General features: G+C 42.7%; 1 protein-coding gene across 2 annotated transcripts in view; it reads left to right on the top strand.

Annotated features, from left to right (window-relative positions):
• tecrb (trans-2,3-enoyl-CoA reductase b) overlaps positions 1–11,854 on the top strand; it is a 35,377-nt gene extending 23,523 nt beyond the window's left edge. For both annotated transcript variants that reach the window (XM_068321000.1, XM_068320999.1), the window contains 5 exons: positions 6,791–6,863; positions 7,006–7,049; positions 8,052–8,109; positions 10,831–10,919; positions 11,165–11,854. In XM_068321000.1, coding sequence (XP_068177101.1) covers positions 6,791–6,863; positions 7,006–7,049; positions 8,052–8,109; positions 10,831–10,919; positions 11,165–11,338 — 438 coding nt within the window. In that variant the 3' untranslated portion in view covers positions 11,339–11,854. The remainder of the gene's footprint in view (positions 1–6,790; positions 6,864–7,005; positions 7,050–8,051; positions 8,110–10,830; positions 10,920–11,164) is intronic.
• The last annotated feature ends 3,367 nt before the right edge of the window (positions 11,855–15,221 follow it).

Raw genomic sequence — 15,221 nt, 5'->3', positions numbered from 1 at the left:
GAAAAACCTGACCTGCGGACAGGCCATAGATACATAATATTACACATAATAAGTTTGAACAAACCGAAACAGGAACAACTACAGCATTCCCATCGTGATTATTAACAGTGAAATTAGCAGTGGCATGGCTGGCGCGATTCACATGACCAACACACCTAGCGTGGCTAACATGATCAGCCTCACTAGCGCAGCTAGCACGATTAGCGCGGCCAGCACAGCTTTCAATTCCCGTCTAATCTGTATGAACTCATATATATACACATACTGTACGTATATGTGTGTACTGACAAGCAGCGGACCTTCTCCATTCACCATTGAATGGCCGCAGCGCTGCTGTCCTTTATTAAATACACTCAAGAAAAATATAAACGCAACACTTTTGTTTTTGCTCCCATTTTTCATGTGATGGACTTAAGATCTACAGTTCATTCCAGATACACAATATTACCATTTTTCTCAAACGTTCACAAATCTGTCTAAATGTGTGATAGCACCTCTGCTTTGCTGAGATAATCCATTCCACCTCACAAGTGTGCCACATCAAGATAGTGATCTGACATCATGATTAGTGCACAGGTTATACCTTATACTGCCCACAATAAAAGGCCACCCTGAAATGTGCAGGTTTTTTTTGCTTTATTGGGAGTCTGGGGACTCAGAACCAGTCAGTATCTGGTGTGACCGCCATTTGCCTCATGCAGTGCAACACATCTTCTTCGCATAGAGTTTATCAGATTGTCAATTGTGGCCTGTGGAATGTTGGTCCACTCCACTTCAATGGCTGTGCGAAGTTGCTGGATATTAGTGGAAACTGGTACACGCTGTCGTATATGCCGGTCAAGCACATCCCAAATATGCTCAATGGGTGACATGTTCGGTGAGTATGCTGGCCATGCAAGAACCGGGACATTTTCAGGTTCCAAGAATTGTGTACAGATCCTTGCAACATGGGGCCGTGCATTATCTTTCGAAACATGAGGTGATGTTCATGGATGTATGGCACAACAATGGGTCTCAGGATCTCATCATGGTATCTGTGCATTCAAAATGCCATCAATAAAATGCACCTGTGTTCTTCGTCCATAACAGATGCCTGCCCATACCATAACCCCACGACCACCATGGGCCACTCGATCCACAACATTGACATCAGCAAAGCGCTCACCCACACGACACCACACACGCTGTCTGCCATCTGCCCTGAACAATGTAAACCGAGATTCATCCGTGAAGAGAACACCTCTCCAACGTGCCAGATGCCATCGAATGTGAGCACTTGGCCACTCAAGTCTGTTATGGTGTATCTGGAGTCAGGTTAAGACCCCGATGAGGATGACAACTATTCAGTTGAGCTTCCCTGAGACAGTTACTGACAGTTTGTGCAGAAATTGTTTGCTTAGGCAAATCAATTGTTGCAGCAGCTGTCTGAGTGGCAGACTATCTTGGAGGTGAACCTGCTGGATTTGGAGGTCCTGGGCTGGTGTGGTTACACTTGGTCTGTGGTTGTGAGGCTGGTTGGATGTACTCCCAGTACATCCAACCAGTGCCAGTACGCCTTTGGAGACGGCTTATGGTGGAGAAACGAGCAACAGATCTGGTTGACATTCCAGCTGTCAGCATACCAATTGCACGCTCCCTCAATGCTTGTGGCATCTGTGGCATTTTGCTGTGAGACAAAACTGCACATGTCAGAGTGGCCTTTTATTGTGGGCAGTGTAAGGTACACCTGTGCACTAATCAGGATGTCAGATCAGCATCTTGATGTGGCACACCTGTGAGGTGGGATGGATTATCTCAGCAAAGCAGAAGTGCTCACTATCACACATTTAGACAGATTTGTGAACAATGTTGGAGAGAAATGGTAATATTGTGTATCTGGAATGAATTATAGATCTTTAAGTCCAACTCATGAAAAATGGGAGCAAAAACAAAAGTGTTACTACAGCGCAAATACTGCATCTGTAGTACGCTTTTTTGGCATGAAACCAGACTGCTGTTCAGAAATGCTCACTTCTGCCCTTAGTCTAGTGTGAACTACTCTTTCCCATAACTTCATTGTATGGCTCATCGGCTTTATTCCTCTAGTTGCCACAACTGCACATCTCCCTTGTTCTTAAATATTGGCACCAGCATCCTTCTCCTCCATTCCTCAGGCATCTTCTCACTCTCTAGGATCCTGTTGAACGACCCAGTCAGAAACTCTTCTGCCAGCTCTCCTAGACAATCCCATACATATATCATCAGGTATATCATCAGGCCTTTCCCACTCTTCATTCTTTTCAATGCCCTCCTCACTTCATCCTGGCTAATCTTTGCTACTTCCTGGTCCACAACAGCCACCTCTTCTAGTCTATGTTCTCTCTCAGTGTCCTCATTCATCAACTCTTCAAAGTACTCTTTTTTCAATTTCCCAATACACTACTGGAGCCTGTCAATATGTTATTTAATAAGTCTTGGATGCACAAGTTACCGATACATCCACTCTTTCACAGGGGAGGTCAAACATGACCCCACGGACTGATTTTTTTCCAACAGCCTCGAAATGAGAAGTTTCATTCATATTCAAGGTATTCGCAATGAAGTTTGTGACAAAATCATTTGAATTATTTATTCATTCATTTACTGGAAGAATTTGCAGCATAAAAAGACAAATCTCTCAATGTCTCTATCTGTCACAAACTACTTGCTTCTGGCTGTGACCGTTGCATACAGGGTACTGTATTTGACAGCAATCGGCGGTTTTACAATCTTTCTGTGACACAACCTGCACCTCTTCCGCTGGCAATGTGTGTCTGTTCCCTCCGAACGGGTTGCAGCAGTCTTTGTCACTCTGACCTTTACCATTTCGGCTGTGATGTGGGCTGGTAGGTTCGGAGTACCTTCCAGTCGACTTCTCATGCGAGGTGTCACAAGCCGCGTTGAGAGCTCCGAGAGGAATTGTCGTCTTCAATGGGTGATGCCTGTGTAAACTTCAGAGTGCTGAGCACTGTAACGTGTATAGGCATTCAGAGCAGCGGCATCAATTATGTTATACCAGAGCACCATGAGCCATCTCTGCGTCTGGCGTTTGCAGGTGTAGTTGCCAACCATCTGGTCCATTATATTCACTCCTCCTTTGGTCTGATGTTAGAAGAGGATCAATTCTGGTTTTTCCTTTGGGCTGGTTTCATCCACATATCCCTTGTTCTTAAAAAAGGGAACCAGCACACTTATCCATTTCAGGCATCTTCTCACTAAGATCCTGTTGAACAACCCAGTCAGAAACTCTACTGCCACCTCTCCGTGACACTTCAATATTTCCACAGGTACATCATCAGGACCTAGTGTCTTTCCACTCTTCATCCTTTTCAATGCCTGACTAATCTTTGTTACTTCCTGGTCCACAACAGCCACCTCCTCTAGTCTTTGTTCTCTCTCATTTTCCTCGTTCAGCAACTCTTCAAAGCACTCTTTCCATCTTCACATTAAATTACTGGCACCTGTCAATACACTTCCGTCCCTATCCTTAATCACCCTAACCTGCTTCACATCCTTGCCATCTCTCTCTGTCTTGCCAACCTGTATAGATCAGTCTCTCCCTCCTTACTGTCCAACCTAGCATACAAGTCATCATAAGTCCCTTGTTTGGCCTTAGCTACCTCTACTTTCACATTGCATCTCCCTGTACTCCTGTCTACTCTCTTCAGTCCTGTGTCCCACTTTTTCTTTGCCAACTTCTTACTCTGTATACACCCCTGTACCTCCTCATTCCACCACCAAGTCTCCTTATCTACTTTCCTTCCAGATGATAAACCGAGTACTCTCCTACCTGTCTCCCTGATCACATTAGCTGTAGTTGTCCAGTCATCTGGACAGCACCTCCTAACCACCCAGAGCTTGTCTTAACACCTTCCTAAAAATCCTGCTACACTCTTCCTTTTTCAGCATCCAGTAGTCCAATTTCGACCGGCACCTTGTAGGTGAACAGCCCCTATGGCGGTCGTTGTTAACCCGGGTCTCGACTGATCCGGTATGGAAGTCATATCTTTGATTCTCATATTTGATTTGGCAAAAAATGTACGTCGGATGCCCTTCTTGAAAACCGTCTGTATTTATCCGGGCTTGAGACCGGCACAATAAGACACTGGCCTGTTCCCTTTTACGGCTTCATATAGGGGTTATATAAAGCTTTTAATTTTTTGCATCTCCCGAAAGATTTTATTTTCATTTTTTGGTCCAGTATGGCTCTTTTAACATTTAGGGTTGCCATCCCCTGCTCAGCGGGGTTCAGGTCCAACAAGTTTTCTGGCCAATCAAGCACAGTTACACCATTGTCATTGACCCAGCGTTTAATAAGATATAATTTGCCTACTCGCAACAGTGCAGCAGTGCAGCACCAGTGATTTAACTCTTTTTTTACCTTCAGGGTCACCTTTTGACTCTACTTTTGCCTCTAATTTGCTTATCATCAAGACGTACAGTAGAGAAGAACTACTTCAGATTAGGATGCATTATGGAGAGTCCAACTCGATTCGGAAGTTCAACAATAATATCTCACCAGCAATACCACGAACGGCAAGCAGCCCGTGGTTCGCTATTCCCTGGCCTGAACAAGGGAAGAAGTGGCACAGAAAGCGGGGCTGCTGAGCCGGCATACAGGCCCAACTACGAATAAAGCTCCACAGACCAGTGCTACCCAACATTTTCCTCATGAACGCCAGATCAACATCGACACGCAGAATAATCTGCGGGATAGATGCCACTTGCCACCAGTTTTGCCATATTTCAGAGCTGCAACATCCCTTGAGTGCCCAAAAGCACAAGATGTGCAATACTCAGAGACATGTCCAAGGTAAGAAAGGCTGATAAACAACCACCACTGAACAAGACACACAAGCTGAAACATTAAGACTCGGCCAAGAAATATTCAAGACTGATTTTTCTAAGGTTTTATGGACTGATGAAATGAGAATGAGTCTTGATGGGCCAGATGGATGGGCCCGTGGCTGGATCGGTAAAGGGCAGAGAGCTCCAGTCCGACTCAGACGCCAGCAAGGTGGAGGTGGGGTACTGGTATGGGCTAGTATCATCAAAGATGAGCTTGTGGGGCCTTTTCGGGTTGAGGATGGAGTCAAGCTCAACTCCAACCACTCCTGCCAGTTTCTGGGAGACACCTTCTTCAAGCAGTAGTACAGGAAGAAGTCTGCATCCTTCAAGAAAAATATGATTTCCATGCAGGACAATGCTTCATCACATGCATCCAAGTACTCCACAGCGTGGCTGGTAGAAAGGGTCTAAAAGAAAAATTAATTACATGGCCTCTTTTTTCACCTGATCTGAAACCCATAGAGAACCTGTGGTCCCTTATCAAATGTGAGATTTACAAAGAGGGAAAACAGTACACCTCTCTGAACAGTGTCTGGGAGGCTGTGGTTGCTGCTGCACGCAATGTTGATCGTGAACAGATCAAAACACTGACAGAATCCATGGATGGCAGGCTTTTTGTCCTTGCAAAGAAAGGTGGCTATGTTGGTCACTGATTTGTTTTTGTTTTGTTTTTGAATGTCAGAAATGTATATTTGTGAATGTTAAGCTGTTATATTGGTTTCCCTAGTGAAAATAAGTAATTGAAATGGGTATATAATTTTTTTTGTTTGGTTGCCTAATGCACAGTAATAGTCACCTGCATACACAAATATCATCCTAAAATGCATAAACTAAAAAAGCCCCACTCCAACTTCCAAAAATATTCAGCATTGATATTAATGAGTCTTTTAGGTTCATTAAGAACATGGTTGTTGTTCAATAATATATTTAATCCTCAAAAATTCAACTTGCCTAATAATTCTGCACTCCCTGTATATATAATGTAGCCGCAAGAGGGCACAGGCCAGTTAGATGGAGGCAACTGATTCGCTGTGGCGACTCCTGAAGGGAAAAGCCAAAAGAAGAAGAAATAAAAATGTAATAGTTTGTTTTCATTTTTGCTTGTCACTCAATAATTTTCTTTGCCTTTAATTCATACATTCTCCTGTGGACACTGCACCAAGCTGAAAGAGCCTTCTCCACACACAAATGCATGTAGTGTTCTCCAGCTGTATCAACGTGCCTCAACCATAGAAATAATAATTTTGAGTCGGATTTTTGCTGGTTTTCGCTTGGCTTCTTCTACGTCTCTATAGATATTATACACATTACTATCTGCAGCTTTTTCTTAACTTTTGATTTTTTTTTTTGAGAAAGCACTCACTGTCACTTGGTTTTTCTCCAACTTTTTGCATCTTTTTTGTTGGCATGGTGATAATGTAAGACTAACTCCTTGCTCTCTCACTGTAGCGTGTAAAACGAGCAGACATCGTGTTGCCATTTGGTTGATTTTAAAAAGACTGAGTCACACAGGTGAGTGTCGTGACGAGGAATTTGTGCGAGATCAAAACATGACGGAGATTCCCGGGTTTGAAATTTAAGTCGAGAAATGGATAAAATGGGAATATTTTCGTTGAATGGAAATGTATCTTTCCCCAATATTGCAGAAAAAAATAGCATTGAATTTTTTTGTTGCAAGTATTTAAAGCTTGCATCCCAGGGATGATCATGCATCCTATCATGCTATCAACAAATGTGCACCAAAGACGCAAGAACGCACTCTCACGAGAACACTGTATAATGCATACATGCATTATATACATATATAATGTATATACGCATTCATATATGTATATATGCCCGTATATATACATACTATATATACATGTATTAAAAATGTTACGCAAAATGTGTTTCCCAAGTTCTCTAATGTTCTCCATTTCAGAACTGTACATACTACTGGGGCTTTGCAGCATGGATGGCCTATTACATCAACCACCCGTTGTACACACCACCAAGTAAGCATACATACATACATGTACATCCATTAACTCACATCTTTTTACCAACTGTAAATGTTTTTCATCATGACTCATAGTTATATAGACAGATTATTAAGATGAATTTCTTCTTCTTAATTTTAACTGTCTTTTTTTGCAGTTTACGGAGAGCAACAAATCAGACTAGCACTCATCATATTCTTAGTAAGAAGTTTTTTATTCTCATATTTTGTAATTTATCGTGGATTTGAGTCAGTTTGTCTGATCAAGAAAACCTAACTCAACTGGCGTCATTTGGACTTTTTTTTTTTTCCATTACAGGTATACCTTGACTTACATTGTTTTGAGTTAAATTGTTTTCAAAATTAGGACAGCACGGTGGCGCAGTGGGTAGTGCTATCGCCACACAAGGCGGTTCCAGGTCCGCGTCCTGCTTTGCGTGGGTTCTCTCCGGGTTCGGTGTCTTCCTCCCACCTCCAATTAACATATGCTGTAGGTTAATTGGCTAGTCCCAAATTTACCATAGGTGTGAGTGTGTGCGTGCGTGTTTGGCTGCGTCTCTGTGTGGCTCCTCGGCGCACTGGCGTTGTGCCTGGAGTCCCTCATGCACAATCCAGCTGGGATAGGCTCCAGCTCCCCACAACAACAGATGAAGCGGTTTTCAATAGAAATACAGGGAAAAATAGTAATCACGTTTACGTCAAGTTACTCAACTTTCCATCTGTTCGCCACAAATATTGACATCATAAAATCACTAATAAGCTATTAAAAACATATGTCATCTTACTGTACATTAAATAAGAATAAAAACATAATATATTATTAGCCCATATTCAGCTGGGATAAGCTGCGGCAACCCCCATGACCCACAAACTAGAAGAAGCAGCTAAAGGTTAGATAGCAACTTATTTCCTGTACTATATTAAAAAATGAAACTTACTTATTTCTGGGCTTAAAATAAATCTGTATTATCCATACTTTATTGAAAATGCATTCATAAAGTACAGTACAGAAAAAGGAATGGTTATGGAGACAGTTGTCATTCGGCATCTGTCGTTTTTCAACTTATGTCACATCTCCTGGAACCAATTAATGATGTAATCCAAGGTATACCTGTAGTACTCTGTTTTATGATGTCAGAACTTTGCTTTCATTATGTGTTGCACTACATATTTTAATCACTTGTGTGACTCTTATCCTTCTTAGTTTTGTCAGATTGGCAACTTCTCCATCCACGTTGCACTTCGAAATCTTCGTCCACCAGGTACACACCTTCACATGACTCTCATGTGAAGACACTCACAACTGCACAGTTTAGTTGACATTGATTATCGCCGCACAGCAAGGCGGTTCCGGGTTCAAGTCCCGCTCTGTGTGGAGTTTGTATGTTCTTCCCATGTCTGAGTGGGTTCTCCCCGGGTTCTCCAACTTCCTCCCACATCCAAAAACATGTGCTTCAGGTTAATTGGCCGGTCCCAAATTGACAATAAGTAATGAGTGTGTGTGTGTGTCTGTGTACAGCTCCGTGGTGCACTGGCATCACACCTGGAGCCTCACGCCCTAAGACAGGCTGGGATAGGTTCCAGTTCCCTGTGACCCGCGTAAGCTGATGAAGCGGGTTGAGAAAATGAATGAATGAATGTACGTTAGGTGAAGGTAGAGTATGAGTGACATGAATGGAGTGGTGCAGAGTGATCCAAGTTGGAGCAGACTTCAACGAATAATTTGCTGAAGAGAATGAAAGATGAGGATGTGGTAAGGACTGATGTTGTCAAGCAGAGGAATAAGTAGGCAGAAGTAGAAGTAAATGTGTCCCAATGCAGAGAGCCACATGATCAGTTACAGTATATGAAAGCCTGGACACTAATGAAGGAGAAAATAACTGTAAAGGTTATAGCTAGGCAAAGGGACAAGGCTGGTAAGGATGTACAGCAGGTTAGGATGATAAAGGAAAGTGATGGGAATGTGCTGACTCCTGATGAGAATGTGTTGAGAAAGTTGAAGGAGTGCCGTGAGAAGGTGATGACTGAGGGAAATGAATGGGAGAGAAGAGCAGAGGCTATTGAAGTCATGCATGGAGAAGTGGAGAAGATTAGTAAGGATTATGTGAGGAAAAAAATTGAAGATTGGGAAGGCTGTTGGTCCAGACAACATACCTTTGGAAGTATGGAAATGTTTTGGTGAGATGGAAGTTTCTCATTCAAGTTATTTTTTTTATTTTTTTTATTTTTTTCCGACATGTTAATATAACAGGCTTCACACCTTGATCACATTTACAACATCCAAAAAACAAGGGCTGACGGGTAGAAGCAAATAGGCTTGTGAAATTCCTGTCCTCCAGAATCCACAAACATCTCCCTCATTACAATATGTTGTCAGCAAACTCATACATTAAATATTTTCAACCAGCACATCCATTGAATTTTGACAGATGTTCATACTCTTATCTACTTCCAGATATTAGTCTTTTTCCCAGATATAATTTAGAGCATAATAATGTTTACATTCTTCCTAGGAACAGCAAGGTTTGTTAACATCATAGATAGTCAAAAACAAGAAGTTGTCCTTGAATATCTTGCATGGAGCTACTCAATCCTGGAAAATGATACCAGAGGAGTGCTGAAGAATAATACTGATTTCTATATTCAAGAACATCTGAGTTGGTCTTTTGGATGAACTTGTAGGAAAGAATAATGGAGGTTGAGATTAGAGATGAAGATCAGTAAGCAACAGTATGGTTCATGCCAAGCACTATAGATGTGGTATATGTTTGAGAATGCTGACATAGAAGTACAGAGGAGGCCAAAAGGAATTGTACAGTGTCTTTGTGGATTTTGAGAAAGCATATGGTTGGGTGCCGGGTGAGGAAGTGTGATATTGTATGAGGAAAGCGTTAATGTTACATGACATGCATGAGAGAAGTGTGACAGTAATAAGGGGGCTGTACAGAGGTTTTTAAAGAGGTAGGGTTACACCAAGGATCAGCTCTGAGCCATTTTTTGTTTGCAGGGGTGATACAAAAGGCTAAAATATGAAGTCAGGTTACAGGAGTCACCTTAGACTATGATGTTTGCAGAAGACAGAAATATTTTGTGAGAGTTGGGAGTGTTGAGGAGAACCTGGACAGGCTGAGTCTTGCATAAGACACAAATAAAATTAAGCAGGAATAAAACAGCGCACATATTTGTGAATGAAAGAAAGTGTGTTTCTACCATTTTCTGTTCTTTAGTTATCGGCAGTAGAGCAAAGACTGGTTTCACCCAAAACACAATTTTTTGACCAAAGAACTGAGAAAACTAGCTTTTTAATGGAAATCTGTGTACTGTGGAACAGTGACGCTAATAGTTTTTGCTTTAGTCACATCTGACACATCTTGACAGAGGATTCCTTTTATAAAAAAAAAAAAAAACTGAGAAAGGGCTTTTGATAGCAAAATAATTTATTTATGAATATATAACTATGTTTAACTCCATATTTGGCAAAAACATTATTTTTAGTGTAGGTTTTTTTGTTTTGTTTCTTTTTTTCTTTTTTTTTATTGCTGTTGTAGCTATAGTGAATCTAGTAAGCTCCACGGCAGCTCTCTGACATCTGTGGGTTCCAGTGAAACAGATCTCATTTGAATATAAAGCCATTCATTCTGTCCTTTATAACGGTCATCTTTTCTCATGATTGAAACACTTTCTTCTTGACCTATTGCGACACATATTGTGTATGAGTGTGAGCTGCTGGAATTTGTCAACTCCCACAGTTTTGCCATCGTCTCCTTCTCTGTCTTCTTATAAAATGCATACTTATCTCCCATTCAAAAATATCACTACAACCACTTAAAGGGGATTAGTTTGTGACTAAGTGTAGAAGTATGATATTGATAGAGGAGCTCGGCAAAACATCCACTAACCAGAGAAAATAACTCATTTCTTGTTATTGGTGATGCTTCTCTATAAGTTTCTGAGGTTCCATATGCTCTGCCACTGCTCCCCAGGTTCTAAAGCCAGGAAGATTCCTTATCCGACCAAGAACCCCTTCACATGGATTTTTGTGTTGGTTTCCTGTCCAAACTATACCTATGAGGTAAAAATTTAGACAAGTATCGGCTGAAAAGTTTGCATCATTCATTAACATTATTTTGGGGATGTTTTGACTTGGATTAAAAACAAGTACAGCTTGTATGTCCTTCACAGCTAGGTCTTTTAACCTCATGGTAAATTTTTCTGTGAATGTCTTTCAATATTGAGTAATGACCATTGACAGCTTTGCTAATTGTGATTTATGCTGCCCTCTTGTGGTTTTGCTGTGTGACATCACTCCTGTTGCAGCTGGGCTCCTGGCTTGGTTTCACCTTGATGACCCAGTGCCTGCCAGTGGGCTTCTTCACCTTGGTGGGTTTCATCCAGATGACTGTGTGGGCAAAGGGAAAGCATCGCAGCTACCTGAAGGAATTCCGAGACTATCCACCGGTTCGCTCACCCATCCTGCCTTTCATCTTGTAAAGGATCATTTGACCACTTTAGCGCTTCCTGCTTATAGGAGTTAAGGACACCATCACCTCTCCTGTTTCACCCCTGAGATGGCTAGCCTCCAGTCTACACTGAAACTTAATGGACGGACTGCAGGAATCCAACCCATTGTTTCGTTTTTCTCTCAACTAAATTTTATGTTTAGTCTCTTTCTGCAGTTTCTGTTGAGTGAAAATGTAAATGTTTGCTTCAATTTTTTTGCTTCAATTTTTTTAACGACCATTAAAACCACTCTGATTGGTTTACCGACTTGCATAGATTTCAGTTCTCAGATGTCACACTACTCAGTGAATATAGTTTTCAAATGCTCTTATGCCATGTTTAAATCATCTTAAAGTGTTTTTTGGAGCTGGGGCTGAATCAGCATCTTGTGAGACCTGGCAAACCCTCAAAATTAATTTGATCAATTAATCGAAATTTGAAACAATGACGGCATTTAATGTTCATTTCTATTTCTGTAAGTAATTTTATTAAAAAGGGAAAACAAAATGTTGTCACCTCATTCTCTATATGTTGTATATGTGTGTAATATAGGTTTTGATGTGTATTCTTACGAAAGACTTTGCTACACCACTCTGTTCTGTAAACATTGGAGCTATGTACATGCATTGTTGTAGCATTTAAAATTAATTTGACATTTAAATGGATCTTACTAACACATGACACAGTGACAGGCCATACCTGCAATGGGAAAATAAGTATTTAATACACCACTGATTTTGCAAGTTCTTCCACATGACTCTTAAATAATTAATTTGCATTTTATTGCATGAAATAAGTATTTCATACAATAGAAAAATATAAGTTCAGTTTTGCATACACTGTAGCATGATTTTTCCATGATTATGTGATGACTTAAAGGAGTCTTATGAAAATCAAACTTTTTCAGGTCTCTACATATACATAGTGGTCCTCTCTAACCCAACCAACTCCTAGAATCTGGTAAACAAACGCTCCCAGCATCAATAGATACTTGGAGTTTTAAGGAATTCATGGCCCGGACAGAAACAAAATGATCGGATTGTGCTAGAGTGGTATTTGTGACGTCACAAATCTGGTCTGTGATTGGACAGTGACTGACGATATTGATTGGTTGACATGCTCAAGGACGTAGCCATCGCGGAGGAGGGGAGTTCGTTCAGGCTACGGTAGCATTGTGTGGTAATGTTCTAGCTCAGAGCTACAAACTGAAAGTTCCTCACAAACTATTGAACTCAGTTAGCATTTGGCTAACGAGTTAGGTCCACTCCAGTAGTGTGTGTGTGTGCATGCGCGCGTGGTTCGTGATCAGGCTATGTAGCGGTTTGTGGTAATGACCTTGATCAGAGCTACACACTGAAAGTTCCTCAGAAGCTGTGAATTCAGCTAGCATTTGGCTAACTAGTTAGCGCTGCCTCAATCAGGTGTTTGTGTGTGTGTGTCCACCCTAGGCTATCCCCAGTATCACAGCGAATACATAACCAGTTTCACATTAATTATGAATTCAGAACAACCAGTAAAATCTCATGTTTCATTAGTTTGCATTAGTTAGCTCCTGTGTTATCCACGATCTGTCATTGTTCATGACGATTTTAGGAAAAAACGGCTTTAACAATCCTTATACATAACTTTGAAGCGGGATGTAATTATCTCACCGGCCGGTCTGATCATGTTTACACAATGAGCTATGAGTCTTCGTTCAGCAAAGACTGAGGAATGTGAGGAAGCAGGTCCACGCGCAGCGCCGAAAAATCATCCGTTATATCATGAAAAATGAGTGGAAAACACAAGAAGAATCAGAGTGAAATACGTAGCAGTGAAGTTACTGAAAGTTTAAAAAGTTCCAGACTATGCCGATTGATCAATCTGTAATGCAGGTGCATTTGGGTGGTGCAAGTAAACAAAGGCACGTTAACGCACGGGGGACGGCAGTGTTGATCGGGCAGCTCAGAAGGGAGAGGGAGATCAGGAAGTCTCAGAAGGGGGAGGGGTGGAGACGGAGCTGAGAGCTACGCCCCATTAAAACAGACCTTTTGAGAGTGGAAGAGGATTCATCAATATTCAGTCAAAGATATTGAGGACCATGGATCACTTTGGGGCAGGACATTTCAAATACAGTGTAGTTGGACATCTGGCAGCTGAATGACATGAATTAAAAAAAGCATAATATGGGACCTTTAAAATCTATCCAAGCTTTCACAGGAAGGCAGTGCAGAGATGCCAACACAGGAGAAATATGGTCTCAGGTACTGGTCCCGGTCAGAGCACGAGCAGCTGCATTCTGGTTAAGTTGACGTGTTTTCAGTGAATTTTTGGGGCAGCCTGAAAAAAGTGAGTTACAGTAATCTAGTCTGGAAGTGATGAAAGCATGGATTAATTTCTCTGCATCATTCCGTTTTAAAATATGCCTGATTTTAGCAGTGTTGGAAAAAGGACATTCTCCTGAGAGCTGCCAACTTATCTTGGTGGGGAGTTTGAGTGCCCAAATGATCTCAGGAGCTATGTTGTCAGGGGCTTTATGGTCCTGCTAGGGTCTCCCTAGGCAGACAGGTCATGGTTGACAGGCCAGACTAAGAGCAGTAGCAAAACCCCTATGACGAGTAAAATATCAAGTACCGTAACATCGCCTGGTATGGCGCAACTGGGGCCACACCCAGGAGCCAGGCCCGGGGTTGGGGCTCGTATGCAAGCGCCTGGTGACCAGGCCTCAGCCCACGGCCCCAGCCGGACTCAGCCCAAAAGGACGACATGAGGCCATCCTCCAGAGGACTCATCATGCGCCAAGGAAACCTTAGAGGATGGGTGCAGTGTGGATTAGGTGGCAGTCGATGGGGCTCAAGGACCCAATCCCCAGACAAAGGGCCTAGCTCTAGGGACATGGACAGTCACCTCACTGTGGGGAAAGGAGCCAGAGCTTGTGAGGGAGGTTGAGAGGTACCGACTAGATATAGTCGGGCTCACCTCCACTCACAGCTTTGGCTCTGGAACTCAAACCCTCGAGAGGTGCTGGACTCTCCACTTTTATGGTGTTGCCCAAAGTGGGAGGCAGCAGGCTGGTGTGGGCTTGCTTACAGCTCCACAGGTCAGCCGTCATATGTCGGAGTTCACCCCAGTGAACGAGAGGGTCATGTCCCTGCGCTTTCGGGTTAGGGATAGGTGTCTCACTGTTGTTTCAGCCTATGGACCAAAAAGCAGTGCGGAATACCAGGCCACCCTGGAGTCCCTGGAAGGGGTACTGAATAGGGCTCTGACTGGGGGTATTATTCTCCTTTGGGACTCACATGGGTAATGACAGTGAGGCCTGGAAAGGGGTGATTGGGATGAACGGCCTCCCCGATCTGAACAAGAGTGGTGTTCTGTTATTGGACTTCTGTGCTAGTCACAGTTTGTCCATAACAATCACCTTTTTCAACCACAGGAATGTCCATAAGTGCACATGGCACCAGTCGATGATTGACTTTGTTGTCGCATGATCAGACCTCTGACTGCGTGTGTTGAATACTTGGGTGAAGAGAGGGGCAGAGCTGTCAACCGATTACCACCTGGTGGTGAGCTGGATCCGCTGGCAGAGCAGGGGCCGGAAAGACTCGGCAGACCCCAACCCATTTTGAGAGTCTGTTGGGAATGTCTCGCAGAACCCTCTGTCAGTGAGGTCTTCAACTCCCACCTCTGGGAGAGCTTCTCTGAGATCCTGCAGGAGATTGGGGACATTGAGTCAGAGTGGACCATGTTCTCCACTTCCATTGTCAAAGCGGCTGCTTGAAGCTGTGGTCGCAAGGTCTCCAGTGCGTGTCTTGGCGGTAACCCCTGCACCGGGGTGGACACCGGAAATAAGGGATGCCGTCAAGCTGAAGAAGGAGTCCTATCATTCTGAATC

This window comes from Antennarius striatus, chromosome 8 (genome assembly GCF_040054535.1).
Source record: "Antennarius striatus isolate MH-2024 chromosome 8, ASM4005453v1, whole genome shotgun sequence".
NCBI classification, from domain to species: domain Eukaryota; kingdom Metazoa; phylum Chordata; class Actinopteri; order Lophiiformes; family Antennariidae; genus Antennarius; species Antennarius striatus.
This window is presented reverse-complemented; position numbering and strand designations above follow the sequence as displayed.